Here is a 14,356-nt window from a genome sequence, read left to right on the forward strand (position 1 = left end):
CAGAGACCAAGCTCAAGAGTTGTAGTTTTCCATCTTGTTACTTTATGAATGCAACACAGCAGGTCCCCAAGGACCTTTTTGGCCTCATTTTGCAATTGACAATTCAAATGCAAAGAGAAACAACATGGGGATATAAAATGCAACTGGTTTAGCTTTCATTTAAATTATAATAAAAAATAATTCAAACTGAATTGAGAAATGAATAAAGAGGCCAAAAAAAAAAAAAAAAAACAACGTACATACTTTTTAGCAAATGCTCATTTGCTAAAATGATTAAGCGCAGTGGGCAAAAGGCCCATTACTGTGAAGTGTGGAAAGACTTTAGCGCCTCACAGCCAGCAGATGGCAGTAAACACAAAGCGTTCACAGGTCTGTGGCAGTATAAGGGGATAGTTAGGGATCGTCCTGTTTTATGTTTCCAATGTTTGACTACTTGGAAGAAATTCAAGTCACTGACCAACATTGACTGTCAGTTTATATTTTTTTTATACCTGAATTATTGATCTTTTTATTCAATGTGTTTTTTATAGTGCCTCCTAATGCACTTTATGTCTTATGATGCACATTTCTCTTCATGAGTGACTGAATATCAAAGGTGATTTTGTCTTTCTTATTTATTTATTATTTAATGTGGGGGGGGGGAGCTTTTATTGTCAGTAGTGTAATTTTACTGTTTGTTTTTCGATCTTGAAGAGATGAGATGTATTTTTCATATATAAATTCCATAATACATGCTTCTGGAACTTATTTTAATAGCAGAGGTTGTTTTCATCCTCTGTAGACTTCCATTAATACTTTTTTATATAGAGATTGCATTATGTGTCTAACATTTATAAAATTCCAAAATAAGAAAATAAACAAAAAAAAAAAAGCAAAAAATAGAGTGCGCCTATATATCATAAAAAAACATTAATAGAATAATATAGACTGTTAGGGGTCAAAGTAACAGTTTCACCTGAAAATTTTAGGAAATATAGCACATCGACAGCTTTTAAATTCTTTTGTTGCTGTAGGGATTAATTAAGTTGTTTTAAAAAGTTAGATGGCGATGCATCATGACATCTTAATGAGGACCTTATGACTAGGTGTGTAGATTATCCCTAGCATTATCCACTCGCCGTACGCGGTTTTGCGTTTTTGTGCGCGCCGTAACACGCAGACGGTCCCTGCGCGCTCCGGTCTGTTAGTGGGCAGAGCCGACACCGAGCTGAATCTCATCGTTCCAGTCCGCTTCGCGCATCGACTCCTCACGTCGCTCCTTCGCTGGATTCCAAGTCCTACTGCCGCCGTATAACGACACCCCTGGCTACCGCTGAGAAAGGTAAGCCCCCTTTGAGTCGGAGAAACCGTGTCGGAGCCCGTTTCGTGGTGTACTGTGGAGGAAGTGGTGCTGGACGAAGAGGCGCAGTGTTTCTCTGTGTGCGCTCGGGAGTGGGCGACTTGTCATTGCGGCGGCGGTGCGTGTTGTGTTGTGAAAGGAGCGGTGGTAGACGGAGGCAGCTAGCCGCCTCAGCCCCCACCTCCCGAAACAAAGCGAGTGCAGCCAACGACGGTGGTGGCTCGGGTGCTAAACAGGCAGCCGGCTGAAGGCAGAGCTGGTCGGGAACAGAGGACAGGGGCTAACGCCAATGCTAGTTAGCTGTTTCCAGAGCCGTTTAGGACCGTAACGGTCATCTCCCGTCGTCGTTTCACGGCGGGTTGACGTTAGCTCGGAAAAGAAGTGACAGCGGGGGGATAACGGAGAGACTGAAGGCAGGGTGTCTACTGCCGAACAGCATCACTGTGTCCCGGGCATGTGTTGAAACAGGTTGCTCAATAATAACGTTCAGCTCAGAGCCAGTGCCTGCGTCTCTCTGTTAAACTGCCGCTTTTTACGGCGGCGCCTGGTTAAGGCACCGCCTGTAATGTTAGTTATTACTCCAGTTTCACCCGAGGACGGAGCGGCCGCGTTAGCCTGACATTGGACTTTCCTCCCCCCCCCCCCCCCCAACACTCGCCTGTGTTTCGGTGCGGTTTTAACAGACAGCTTGGTAAAACAGTAACCAGCCTGGGGAGACGTATTTATACAAAAACAGCTTTTATGATAAAGACCAAGCTTGTGCCTGCTCAGCATTGTTTGCTGTATAACCACAGCAGTGTATTATTTCACCGAGGCTCGTTGCAGAAGCACTTAGCTCACCAGTGCAGAACGCTCGTTCTCTCCTAATCAGGTTATGCTGATTTGAATATATGACTTGTATCTAGTGACGTTATCATGTAAGTGTGCTTGTGTGTGCTTTTGATGGGGAGCTTGTCACTTGTGAATCAGTTCTAAGACATTTCCCTACTTGGTGATGAAAGTATATCTTATGAAAATGTCCCTCCTCCCTGTGTATGTGAGCCAGTGCCTGGGTGTAGTGACCATCCAGAGGTGAGCCACCGTCAGCCGCTGCTTTATAAAGAGCTCTTTCAGTTGCTTTTTCTGCTGAAGCCCTTGGGATTATAAATCCTGAGGAAAAGGAGCTTTGCCTGGGTGGCATGCTTCGCTGGCAAGAAATCATTCAAGGGTGTGCATGCGAGGGGGGGGGGGGGGCGATGGGGGGGGCAGTGGAGGGATGAGGAAGGAGGAATTGAAGATGGAGGAATCAGAGGAGAACTGGACTGTGATGATGGATGCCATGCGGGGAAGTGGAACGCTTGGCCTTTCTGTGATTAAAGGACTCCTGTTCTCTAAGCATAAACACACACTCTGTCTCTCTCTCTCGCTCTCTCACACACACACACACACACACACACATACCTGTCTTTTCTTATTTGTGCAGTCTGGCTGGTTAAATATTTTCCCAAGTTAGAGATTCCTATAAGAGATTTGATTTCCAGTATAAGGTACATGTTAGTTGGAAAATCAGCTTTCTTTTGGGGAGTGGGGGGCAGCATTGTGCTGTGTTTTTTTTTTTTTTTACACTTTAGCCAGAAACCCACCCCTGCACCTACAGTATGCACTCCACTCTGAAAAGGCTCTCTGTCATTACGCAAGACACATTCTGTTATTAACAGTCAGGCCGCTGTTAGGGCCTCCGCTGTCGCAAAGCACTCGTTTATTTGAGCTGCAGAGACACTGGTAAGTCACAAAGCCCACATTCTTTTGAAAGGCCGTTTTAATATCCAAGGCGATGGTAAAAGGGAGATTAAGGATTTTCAGCAGGTTCACCTCGGACTCCTAAAAACTGTTTTCCTGCCTGTGTTTGTCTCGGTTTGCAGTTTGAATGTGAAACTCCTTAAAGGTAATTAGGGTGTGCAATTTAGCTGCTTCTTTCAGCAATACTGGAGTAGTGCAATGTCATTCTTAAATCTGGTAGATACCGACATGGTGACCTAATCCTGTTTCCTGTCACTGTCAGTCTTAGACTGATAATTATTGTTGTTAGGTTTGTATCATTATACAGCCTCTGTTATGGTGATTAAGTTGTTTTTCTCACTTTCTGTGTGATGTGTAATTTAAAACTTTTGCTGCAGCTTCCTCATAAAAGAAGAAGTAAGCGCTTCTAGCAGCAGGTTGTGTTACATTTTATGACACTGATGGGAAGTGAGGATTGTTTTTTGCCACTCTTGACATCTTTAAAGGGTTTTAGAGGATTTGGGCTTGCACTGAGGGAGAAGACTGGAATTAGGATTAGTTTTACTTTAGGGAAAGTGTTGTGAGTGAGGAATTTAATGCAGTCAGTGACACCCCTCAGGGACATGATGATATCTGTGTGTGTGTGTGCTTTAAACATCTCACTGCATAACTTAATTTGCCTTAAATGCTGTTCTTTATTTATAAAATAGCTCTGTTAGCTGAAAGCACTTGGCTTTAAGTGCCTTTAATGCTGAAATATGATGCTAATGTATGTGTTTGTCTTCTTTTTTTTTTGGATTTTTTTTTTTAACACATTAGTGATGTTGTGGTAAATATTGGAATAAGGCCCACTTGTGCCATAATTGGAACAAAGATTGTCAATGGCGGTGACAGGAAAAAACAAAGAGCTGCATGTACCGTCAGCATCTCCTCCGCAGCTTCGACCCACACTTGCCACCAAGTTTGTTTTCAGCATGTGCATAATGTTCAGGGTGGTCTCGGCCTCCCCCTCTTGCCTCATGGCGTGTTGTGGCAGGCTAAACCTGTCCGTGCGAGCCTTAGCGCTTCCTAAGTTGGTGTTATAGTTACTTTGTATTGACTCGGTGAAATGAATGACTGTGAGATTCAAGTTCCTCCCATCATCCCGACTGTGCTGAGTTTCATTTGTTTATGAGGACAGTCAGGAGCCCCACAAGTGGGAGAAATACCAGCCTTCACAGCCAGACTGATTGGTCATAATGTGTCCTAAACGTTCTTTTCGAACGGGCTGAATTAGCCAGGCTGACCTGAGGAGAACAATGCATCTGAATGAGGCTGGAATTTAAAATTTTCTCAGGAAGCAGAGTGCAGGTTATGTGACATTGTTAGAGGTTTTGTCAGCTGGCAAACAGCAAGTGTTTATTTTGTGAGGGTGTTCTTTTGTTGTGTGACTTTTTGTTTGTGGCGATACAAGTTTAGCATCCTACCTTTTAGCATCCTACATTCCACTGCTACTATTGTACACACCTTCCTGTTGAGGCTCATTGTGTGACTTTTTTTTTTCATCCACCAATTGCTGTGGTTGTAGATCAGATACTATTGTTTTATTTCTCAGTGAATATGGCAGCTACAGAAAGCTTATTTGATCTCTTATCCTTATCAAAAATTTATGTGAATGTCTATATGACTAAACTTTAAATCAGTGCCCTTGAAGAAAAGTTTATCAGTGATTCAATAAAGAATATGCTGATCTGTGCTCCTCTCACATTTTAAACAAACTCTGTGGGCTTAGCTGCCGGGGAGAGCCTGCCTCAAACCGTCCTGTCAGTTGTTGATATCTGGTTACGAGCTGGATTCACACCAGTAAGGAGCTGAGGCTGCAGCAGGGCCTGTTTCTCCGGAGGGCCTGATGAATAATTAAGAGGCGGGGCTTATGTGAAGAAGCCCATTAAGATGCAGAGTCACACCGGTCTCCATGGTAGCAGGGCTATGTTATCAGGATCACGTCTGCTTTGGCCATGCAGATGGTGAGCTAGCACAGTTGTACTTTGGATTAATGGGAAGGAGGAATTTACTTTTCCTGGATGAGCTTTGACTTTTAAAATAATCCTAAAATCAGAGCCATTGAGAGTCTGTGCCAAATGGAGGCCTGTCACAGCCTCTATCCTGAGACCACCTCAGAAAGTCCCAGTCTGATTCCAAGTTGGCTGTAGTGGCACTTATTTGTGATGTAAAGCAGACCCAACCCAGGATCTGTAGGCAACTGTAGATGGTTTTAGCACAAAATTTAAAATGAAGCTATCAGCCACATTCTGGCTACGAACAGTCAAGGGAGGGATCCTATAAGTGACCTGGATAAGTGTTATGGGTCCCTCTAGTGATGATGATGCAGGATGCCATCACAGATCAGTGGATATGTCTCTACCTATGATTGGAGTTATAAGGTGTGTATTTTCTGTCTGATTAATAGCGGTTTTGCAAATGTCATTCGTGTAAGACAGAACTCACCTGGGTGTGTTAAATCCACCTGTGTGGAAATATTCTTCAGAAAGGTGGATACCTTTTCAAAACGGATCCAAAATTGATTAAGGAGGCTACATTTAGAGCACACTTCACTTCTTTTGTAGTTATGCAACAAACTCTCTCAGTCTATGTTATTTCAGTTCGGCAGTATGCTTTCTGTTTTAATGTGGGCCTTTCTCGGCATGCTCCACCTTTTATGGACTCTTCCCTGAACTGGATTTAAAGGAAGTTATTTTCAGGTCGAGTCACAGATGCTTAGGAAACAGTCTTTACCTCACCCAGCCATGTGGCCCAGCCTTAACATCCTTGCATGTAATAAATAGAACATGCATGATTAGGACTGTGCTGGAAAGATAATAAAACCAGAGATGATTATTTTGACTGTGATGCCATCCCATTGTTTACTTCTAATCCCATCTGCAGAGAATGTAAAAGATCCACGATTGGGGCAGTGTACTTTAAAACATACTGGTTATTATCACATTCTTGACCAGTCCTGTAGGTATTTATTAATCTCAACAGGTATTTCTAAAAAAGGGGCAAACAGATAAAATAAGGACCCTAATTTGACATGTAGAGTTTTTGCACTGGTATGTGTTCCTGGGTAATTGGGGTCTCTGTTAGCCTGTTACTTATTGTTACACATGTACTTCACTGGATGTCATCTGTCACACTGTGGTTACTAACAGGTGGTCTACGTGCTGGTTATTATGCAGCAACAAAAAAAAAGCATCATTGCCTGCACCAGATTCAGGTGTGACGTTCGGTTTTTATTTTTGTGCTTAATTTAGCTTGGTTAGTTTTGCAGAGTAGAACATGTTCTGTTTGTGTGTGGCTGTGGCCAGTGCTCTAAACTGAACAACAAATGCAGTTTTAGAGTCCTGTTGTCCCCAGCAGGAAGCCGTTCTTCGCAGCAGATTTGAGAGGACAGTGATTTCTCCCAGGCTTGAATGATTCAATTGTTTCTATCTTCACTTGCCTTTTGAACCTGCGGTGCTATCGTGCGTTGCTACTTCAGCAGGTTGTTACATTATCATCTCAAGTTGCGAAGGATCGTATATTCTGCAGCCTTAGCTGGCTGTCAACACAGTTTCACTGGGCTGTTGCTGCTCAGAGCCAGAGGGCTCCCTGCCAGACAAATTAAGTTCCTGAATTAGAAACCTGCGTCGCCCCTTTCTCTACAGATTGGAAAGCTTCCTGAAAAAAAAGACTGATGTTACTTGATTGGTTTATCTTAAATAAGATGGATAGAAACAGGAAATCAGGCCAAACCAAAGTGTGCATTCAGAAATGGTTGAGTCTACTCTGTGCAAGGTTTTGGCTCATGCCTCTCACAGCGATGTAATCCCCCCCCCCCCTCTGATAAACAGCCCCAGAGTCTCCCATCCTTGCCGGCGTCCAACGGGCGAGCGATGCCAGCCTTTTCCTGCCCTCCTGCTCCTCCTCCTCCAGAGACCCAAGCAGTGAGAGACATCCGATGTTATCAGCACTGCAGATTGTACAGAGCTACTGCCAGCGGCTTGCTTGAATTCTCAGTGCGCTGCAGAGATTTTCTTTTCTTACAGAAAGCCTTGTTTTGCACACATCACAAAGCCAATCAGAGTTAAGTGTTAGGAAAAAAAGATACAGGAATTAGCCTTTACCCTTGTCTTCATTTTAGACAATGCAGTATTGTTCCTTGCTTTGTTAGAATGTAAAAGAGATGTCCATGCAGATAACAAACGTGAGCCTTCGTCTTCCATGACGGAACGACTGTGGTGTGTCATAACCTGCTGTAAGATTTCAGCCCTGTTGGAAGCTGCTCTCAGCTGTCTCTGACCTATTTATGAAGCTCTGGGATGTAAGGTGAAAAGAGGCTTTTGTGTTGTTGGGAAGGTGCTGATGATTTTCTCCCGACAGCCCAGCACTAATACAACCACATTTGGATGCAAGAAAAAAAGCTTTCCAGCAACAGATCAGTAAACACAGCAATTAAAATATGGACAGGTGAGACAGCTTTAGCTGTGTGGGTCGAGTGTGTGTGATGCTGCTGTGGTCCCTGACCTGGTTAGATCCGGTTTGAAAGAGCAGAAAAGACACAGTGCAAATGCGAGGCTGCAGGAGTCCCCTCCCCACACTTAGCCTCATTTACAGCCTGGTGGTTGAATGCAGATGAGAGAACATCCAACGTCTTTTGTTTTTTTGTTTGTTTTTTTTTTTTGTTGTTTTTTTTTTTTTTTACTTTTGGCTTATGTGCTCAGAGATTTTTTTTTTGTTTCTTAATGTTTAAAGCCAGAGGCGTTTATTTAGATGTGCATAGATTGCCTTCAGTTTGTCAGTTGAGATGTGTTGAAGTATTTAACAGATTATGTTGTTAGTGCTGCAGGGCTGCATTATTTTGTATTAATTCAATCAACAGTAAGAACAAGCACAAAAAGGGCATCTTCCAATTTATGTACCTCAATTAGCCTGGTCAGGAGGAATATCTGTTCACTCAGGATGACATTTTCTGATCCAACTGATAAATAATCTGCTGTTTATAAAGTATGTTATTACATCGCAGCAATAGTGCATGAAGTTGAACACAGAGCTGCCTGAAATAAACAAGAGGTTATAGTTTTGTGAATTTGAAAATGGCTCAAGTGAGACCCTGGTTGCATTTACACCTCATTTTAAGTTTCCTGTAGCATTCATAGCAACACGTCTGCACAATAGTCCGCAGGGTTACACATTGGTAGTCACGTATAAAGCCACCTTTTAGTATATGCGTCTGGTAGCCACATCACAAGTCTGATTCCAGTCCATGTCATCTTTTCTCACGCACGTTGCGCTCTTACCCACTCAGTTGATGGCTAATCTGAGGCAAATATCAGTTTTGCCCTATCAGTCACAATGCAGGGGACAGACCCTGTAGATTTTTCCAGGCTTGCTCTCAAAGCTGCAGTTGGGACTGTGTATGCTTGTTCATGTTGTGACTGTAACAGTTTGCAGTGTGTTTTTTTTTTTTTTTTTTTTTTTTCTGGTTCATCTAATTAAGAAAATTTATAAAAAAAAAAAAAAAAAACTGAATTTGGAACTACTGGCTGTACACAGAAAGTAACTCTCAAAAGTTATAACATTTTACACTATTTCCTAATCTAAGTGATTGACAGGTTAATCAATAATTAATCTAATTGACAGTTGCAGTCCTAGTTGTATTTAAGTTACAAATTTGTTGCCGTGAACTATAAATTCAGTAAAACTCGCTGTGACTAATTGACCTCATCCCTCAACTATGCCTCCTATGGATGTTTTTTTTTTTTTTTTTTTTTTTTTTAACCTCCATTGAGTAAATGAACGAACTGGTGACCTTTACATGTCAAACATCAGTACACATCCTCTGCCACACAACCTCAGGAGAAGGGCGGAAAACCTTACTAGAAGTTTAGCAAAAAATGTCAGAGAAAGAGACGGTGTATTTGAAATTCTGTTTGTGTTCTCACTTGTCACTTGAGGAAGATAAATTGTAGGCTATCCAAATGTTTATATTTTGAAGGAACTATAAACCCTCTTGCATAAATTCCACACTGCCGCATCAATCATAAACGTCACGCTGTCTGGGTGAGACAAGGCTGTTCTATGAGCCTCTTTTTTAAAAGTCAGAGACGCATTCAGCTCAGATTTAAACCACTCTGTAAGACCTCATATTGTTTTTAGCTGGCTGCTCTTTAGCTGAAAGCCTGTGTTGTTTTACATCAGACATAATCCATGCTATCTATGTGAGATAGATTCTGGTTCCACATTATTGTTGTTTCCTTGATGATGTAATAAAATACTAGTTAGTCAGACAATCTCAGCTATTTGACAGTATTAGCTAATGGGTGTTTTTTTTTTCAGTTTTCACTAGTTGTCACTACTTTTTACTTATACAATTGATTATTAATTGATTAAGCCTAAATATCCTTTGGTTGCACTCCTGCTTCAGTTTACTGAATAATGGTTGACACTGCTGACTCACCCTCCAAATATCAGTGTTTCTGTTGCAGTCATGTACATGTTGAGTTGGGCTGGGAAAAGGAACTCTGTCATTATCTTTGATTAGCACAGAAGCCAGCTAACCACACTCCCTTTCTGTCTTTTCTGCAGAACGATATATCAGGTCGGACTCAGTCCCCTGAGAAGCCCCTGAGTGATGAGGATGGGTCAGAGAAGGAAATCACGCCGGTGAGGCGAACAAGCCACACACCACCACTCCCAAAGACCACTGCAAGCTACACTGACACAGCCATGCCCCACCTGCTCTCCTGATTCTCCTTCCTGCCTTTTGCTCCTTCACTCGGTCAAATCAGAGTCGCAGCAGCCCTGACAAGTCAGCATGGCGACACCATTCCTCTGGAAGCTGTCGTCCCAGAAACTGGGCTTCTTCCTGGTCAGCTTTGGTTTCATCTGGGGCATGATGCTGCTGCATTTCACCATCCAGCAGCGAGCCAGCCACGAGAACAGCGCTGTGCTACGCCAGCAGATCCTGGAACTCAGTAAGCGCTACATCAAGGCCCTGGCTGAGGAGAACCAAAGTGTCATGGATGGGCCTTATGTGGGTACTATGACAGCTTATGGTGAGTAGCCAGCTCTCTAACCATATGAAGTTATTGAAAACTAACTGGTAATAGGCTTTCAAGGAATATGACCATATATACTTTTCAGCAAGGCCAGGCTACATCCTTAAATCAGTCCCGCTGCAGAACTATTCAACAGAAGCATTTGTGCAGTGACTAACACAGTTTAAAGAAAAGGAAAATACTTTCATTCTCTGTCTCCATGCAGGTTCAACCTGTCCTAGGCCTGCGATCTTCTGTGGCTTATAGGTTCCATGTCTTTTTGTTCGTTGAGTAAAACTGAAAGTGTAATTGATTTTGAGTGAACAATAATTTCTTTTATTTAAAGAAGTCCATTACTAAGTGAGAATATAACCACCATTCAGCAGAGTTATGATGCTGGGCTGGTCTTTCCTGTCTCTCTCTCTCTGTTTACATCTTCTTTAAATTAGATTGAATGGTTCCACTTGTCTGCTGCTTGAGGAGGCATACCATTGCATATATTTAGGAAAACTTGTTGCTGATACAGCTGCATCAAAGCATAATACTTTAACAGCACAGGTCCAGAAGAGCCATCAATAAGTTATTCAAGCCATTAATAGACCTGTATAGCTCAATGGGAGGCTTCATTAGAAACCTGAGATTGAAATTGATTGCTCTCTAATGCCCAGAGAAACAACAGGATACAGTAAAGCTCCCAAAGATTAAATCAGCTCCCAGAGAACACACAGGACAAGAAGCTGGAGAGTGCAAAGAAAACAGGGTGTAGAGTTTATTGCTGTTTGCAGTGTTTTTTTTCAGGAACACTGGACTAATTGTTTGGGTGCATGGAAACAGATGGAAATTGTCAGCTGAAGATGCAAACCACCTCCGTACCCAAACTACAGGATGTACTTTTAACATTAATCTTAAAGGTGCTGTTTGTTTATAGAAACGCCTCAACATGTGACTTATTGAATCAAATGTAATAGACTGTGACTCAGCTGTATTAACGCTGGATAAAGAATAAATTAGGTTAGTTAGAAGAGAAAATATGTATCACCAACATGTCCCATATTTCCTGTAATATCAGCCAGAGTTCCTGGGAACTGTAACCTGTCCAGTTTGTTTTGTTCCTTTATGTGATGGATTGATTTTCACGGTGCTGTTGGAGCTGCAGCACAGTCTGGCGACCACCGTCCAATATCGCATCAAAATTCATTTGGTGTTGTTGATTAGATAGGAAGGCTGCGGGATACTTCCTGTGTTCACTCACTTGGTTGATGTTTTGCCATGATACAATTTGTAATGAGCTTAAGAGGAAGCAGAATTTCCTCTTTTGCCAGCCATAAATGATCCATAACATCTTAATGCACATGAATTTAATATTGTACATCCTGCAAGCTCATTTGAAAGAGCTTTATTGCTTTATTGGTCGGTCTGGTTGTTGGAGACACACCAGCTAAAAAACATGGACAAATCTTCATTTTTGACTAAATGTAGCCTTGTCTAGAAAGGTCTAACAGTTTATTATACAAAATGTTCTGTAAGAAAGCTGTAATTATCTTCAAGAAGTGGGTGTTTTGGTAGAAATCAGCCCAATAGTAAGACTCAAGTACAGATGGCAGCCATTTATTAATTTCGCTCAGGGCCTGCTCAAAAAGTTAATAGGAAATATCTGTGCACTGCTGCCACACTGTTCAGTGAGTCCAGATCACAAAAGATGCACCATGTTGGATCTTAGTTCTACCTCTAGGTTGTTTGTTAAGTATCTCAGGGTGGAAATTCTGGCATGACAACAGAACAGTGGGAGGTCTCCATTGTTGCTCTGTGTAATCTTTGACTTTCCACCACACCAGAAACTGATTGATAACAAGCCACAAGACACCATATCCTGTTTCCATACAGTCCAGCCGCTATTGTGGATTTCCTTTGTCTTCCAACTCCATGGTACTGAGAAGGGCAGAGCCGTGTGCCTTACTGTGTTTTTCTGGTTACTTGGTAGCAGTGGGAGGAGTAGTCGTATTCACAATAGCAGGGATGCTTTACAAGCTAAGTACCAGCAGCGATATCTCATCTTACCTTACTTTTAGACAAACCGGTTCAGCAGCGACAAATATATCTCTCATTGTGTTTAGGAAAACGTTGATGGGATTTTAGACTAAATTATGCCATCATCTTTTAATGCATGTTAAAAGTGTAATTACTGGCCTGTGTTTCTGAGGTGAACATATGGAGGCATTAACTCTGGACTCATCCCCTTTTTACTCAATTATGTTCAGCCCAGTAGCTTGGCAGGGCCGCTGCTTCAAAGCTGCCCATTTGGTTTCTTTCTGGTTTCACTGTGCCCCACTCTGTACATCTGCTCCTCCCTGCGCACACAGTTTGTCCAAATCAGACAAATACTCTGCCATTCCTCTCATCACGAATCAGGCTAGTGCGCTGTGCCAGGTCTCGTTGTGCCCTTGCCAATCTCGCTGACGTGATGAAAGTGGCGTGTCAAATGTATTGCTGTGAGGGGAAAATGTGGCGCTTGTATGTGATAGACGAGCTGCAATTATCATCGTCTGAGGAAAGTGAGTGTGATGCACCCTGGATTAGGCTTCACGCACATAGAAGTGCAGAAATAATATAACACACCATGGATTTGTTGATTACGACGCAGCACTTTGACCATTAGCATGTTGATGAACTTGTATTTGTTGTTATAGTGTTTGTACAAGTTAGAGCGGGTTGAAACACAAACATCTCTCTGTAAATGTCATTGCAATAGCTTCAGGTTACTATACCAGACAAATACCACAGTCAGTAAGGGCAAACAAAAATGCCATGTGGTTAACATTGTGACAGTGCTATTTGGATTGTATCCATCTCTTTCCTTTCCATTGAGCTGTGTCCTATGCAGATAAATGCTCATAAAACAAAGATGCCCACAGAAATGCAAAAACCCCAATTAAACGGCAAGGTCACTCGCAAAGTGGCCGTGACTTTGGTTTTGCATTTAGATGAGTCTCAAGCTGCCACCTGAAATCCAACGATTTGTTATAGTGGAGTGATTTCCCAGACCCCAGCTTAAATTACATGCATGTACTTGCAGACCTGAAGAAGACCCTCGCAGTGCTGCTGGATAATATCATGCTGAGACTGGGCAAGCTGGAGTCCAAGGTGGAGAACATCTACAATGGCACGGGGGGCAACCTGACCAACGGCACCGGTACTGCCATACCCAGCGCCACAAACTCCGAGAAAGTTAACGTGGCAGGTATGTTGTGGATTTTTTTTTTTTTTTTTTTTAAAGCCTGTTTATCTGTGTTGAAGAGTTGTGAGTGCATGAGGCTGTGAGGTCATAAGAGAAGCAAAGGGACAAGAGTGCTGTCTCTTTCCACACTCATCCGTCCTTTGCATCAGAAAGCAGTTTTGTATACAATTTGTGTTTCCAGCTTGTTGTTGAGGGGAAGAAAGTGTATAGTAAACATAGCTGAGATCAATTACACAAATGAGAATAAGCTGATTGTGCCTGTTTTCTGTGATGATTTACTTCAAAAATTCCCATAGTGAATAACTTTCCCCAGGCACACAACTAACTAAACTGCCATTATTGCACAGTGCACACCAAGCACTTTATAGGACTAGACCACATCCTTGGACATAATTCAAATAAGGCCTCCTGTTCACGCTGCATGACCCTTTTATTAGTTTTCATTGATTTTCCTGCCAGCTTTCAGATGATGAATTCTGCCTAGTGGAGAGGGCGAAGTGTTGGTTTTTCTGGAATCCTGGGACCTGCTTTCTGTTGCTCGTGCAGCAAGGAACAGTAGAAATGTGTGCAGTCAGTGCTCTGACGGAATATATGCAGAATGAGTATGACTGAGCTGTACGAAGTCACATTTGAATAAATCATATCCTAAAGACAGCTGCTGCACTGAAATCTTTCAGCAAATGTTGACACTACCTCTGTAACTGGCAGCTTACCATTTAAATACCAGATAATCAAGTTAATCTGATCAATGGAATGAGTGTTATATAAAGGTGAGTCACTATTGTCAGGACAATTGACATGAGAAAACAGGAAATGTGACTTCTTTCTGTTTGTATGAAGCTTTTTTTCTTTTTTTTTTTAGTGATAGCTAACCACTCAAGCCACATCCTTTTAGTTTCTGTTGCCAAACTATGTCTCTTACATTTCTCTTGCTGATGCTCCAGTGTTAGTTTACTTTGCCTTTTG

General features: G+C 42.2%; 1 protein-coding gene across 1 annotated transcript in view; it reads left to right on the top strand.

Moving 5' to 3' along the window:
• Positions 1 to 1,186: 1,186 nt before the first annotated feature.
• Positions 1,187 to 14,356, top strand: part of mgat5 (alpha-1,6-mannosylglycoprotein 6-beta-N-acetylglucosaminyltransferase) — a 59,838-nt gene continuing 46,668 nt past the window's right edge. The window contains exons 1-3 of the mRNA XM_026301659.1: positions 1,187 to 1,321; positions 9,704 to 10,173; positions 13,229 to 13,393. Of these exons, the coding sequence (XP_026157444.1) occupies positions 9,933 to 10,173; positions 13,229 to 13,393 (406 nt within the window). The 5' untranslated portion in view covers positions 1,187 to 1,321; positions 9,704 to 9,932. The remainder of the gene's footprint in view (positions 1,322 to 9,703; positions 10,174 to 13,228; positions 13,394 to 14,356) is intronic.

Source organism: Mastacembelus armatus, chromosome 2 (assembly GCF_900324485.2).
Source record: "Mastacembelus armatus chromosome 2, fMasArm1.2, whole genome shotgun sequence".
Classification (NCBI taxonomy): Eukaryota; Metazoa; Chordata; class Actinopteri; order Synbranchiformes; family Mastacembelidae; genus Mastacembelus; species Mastacembelus armatus.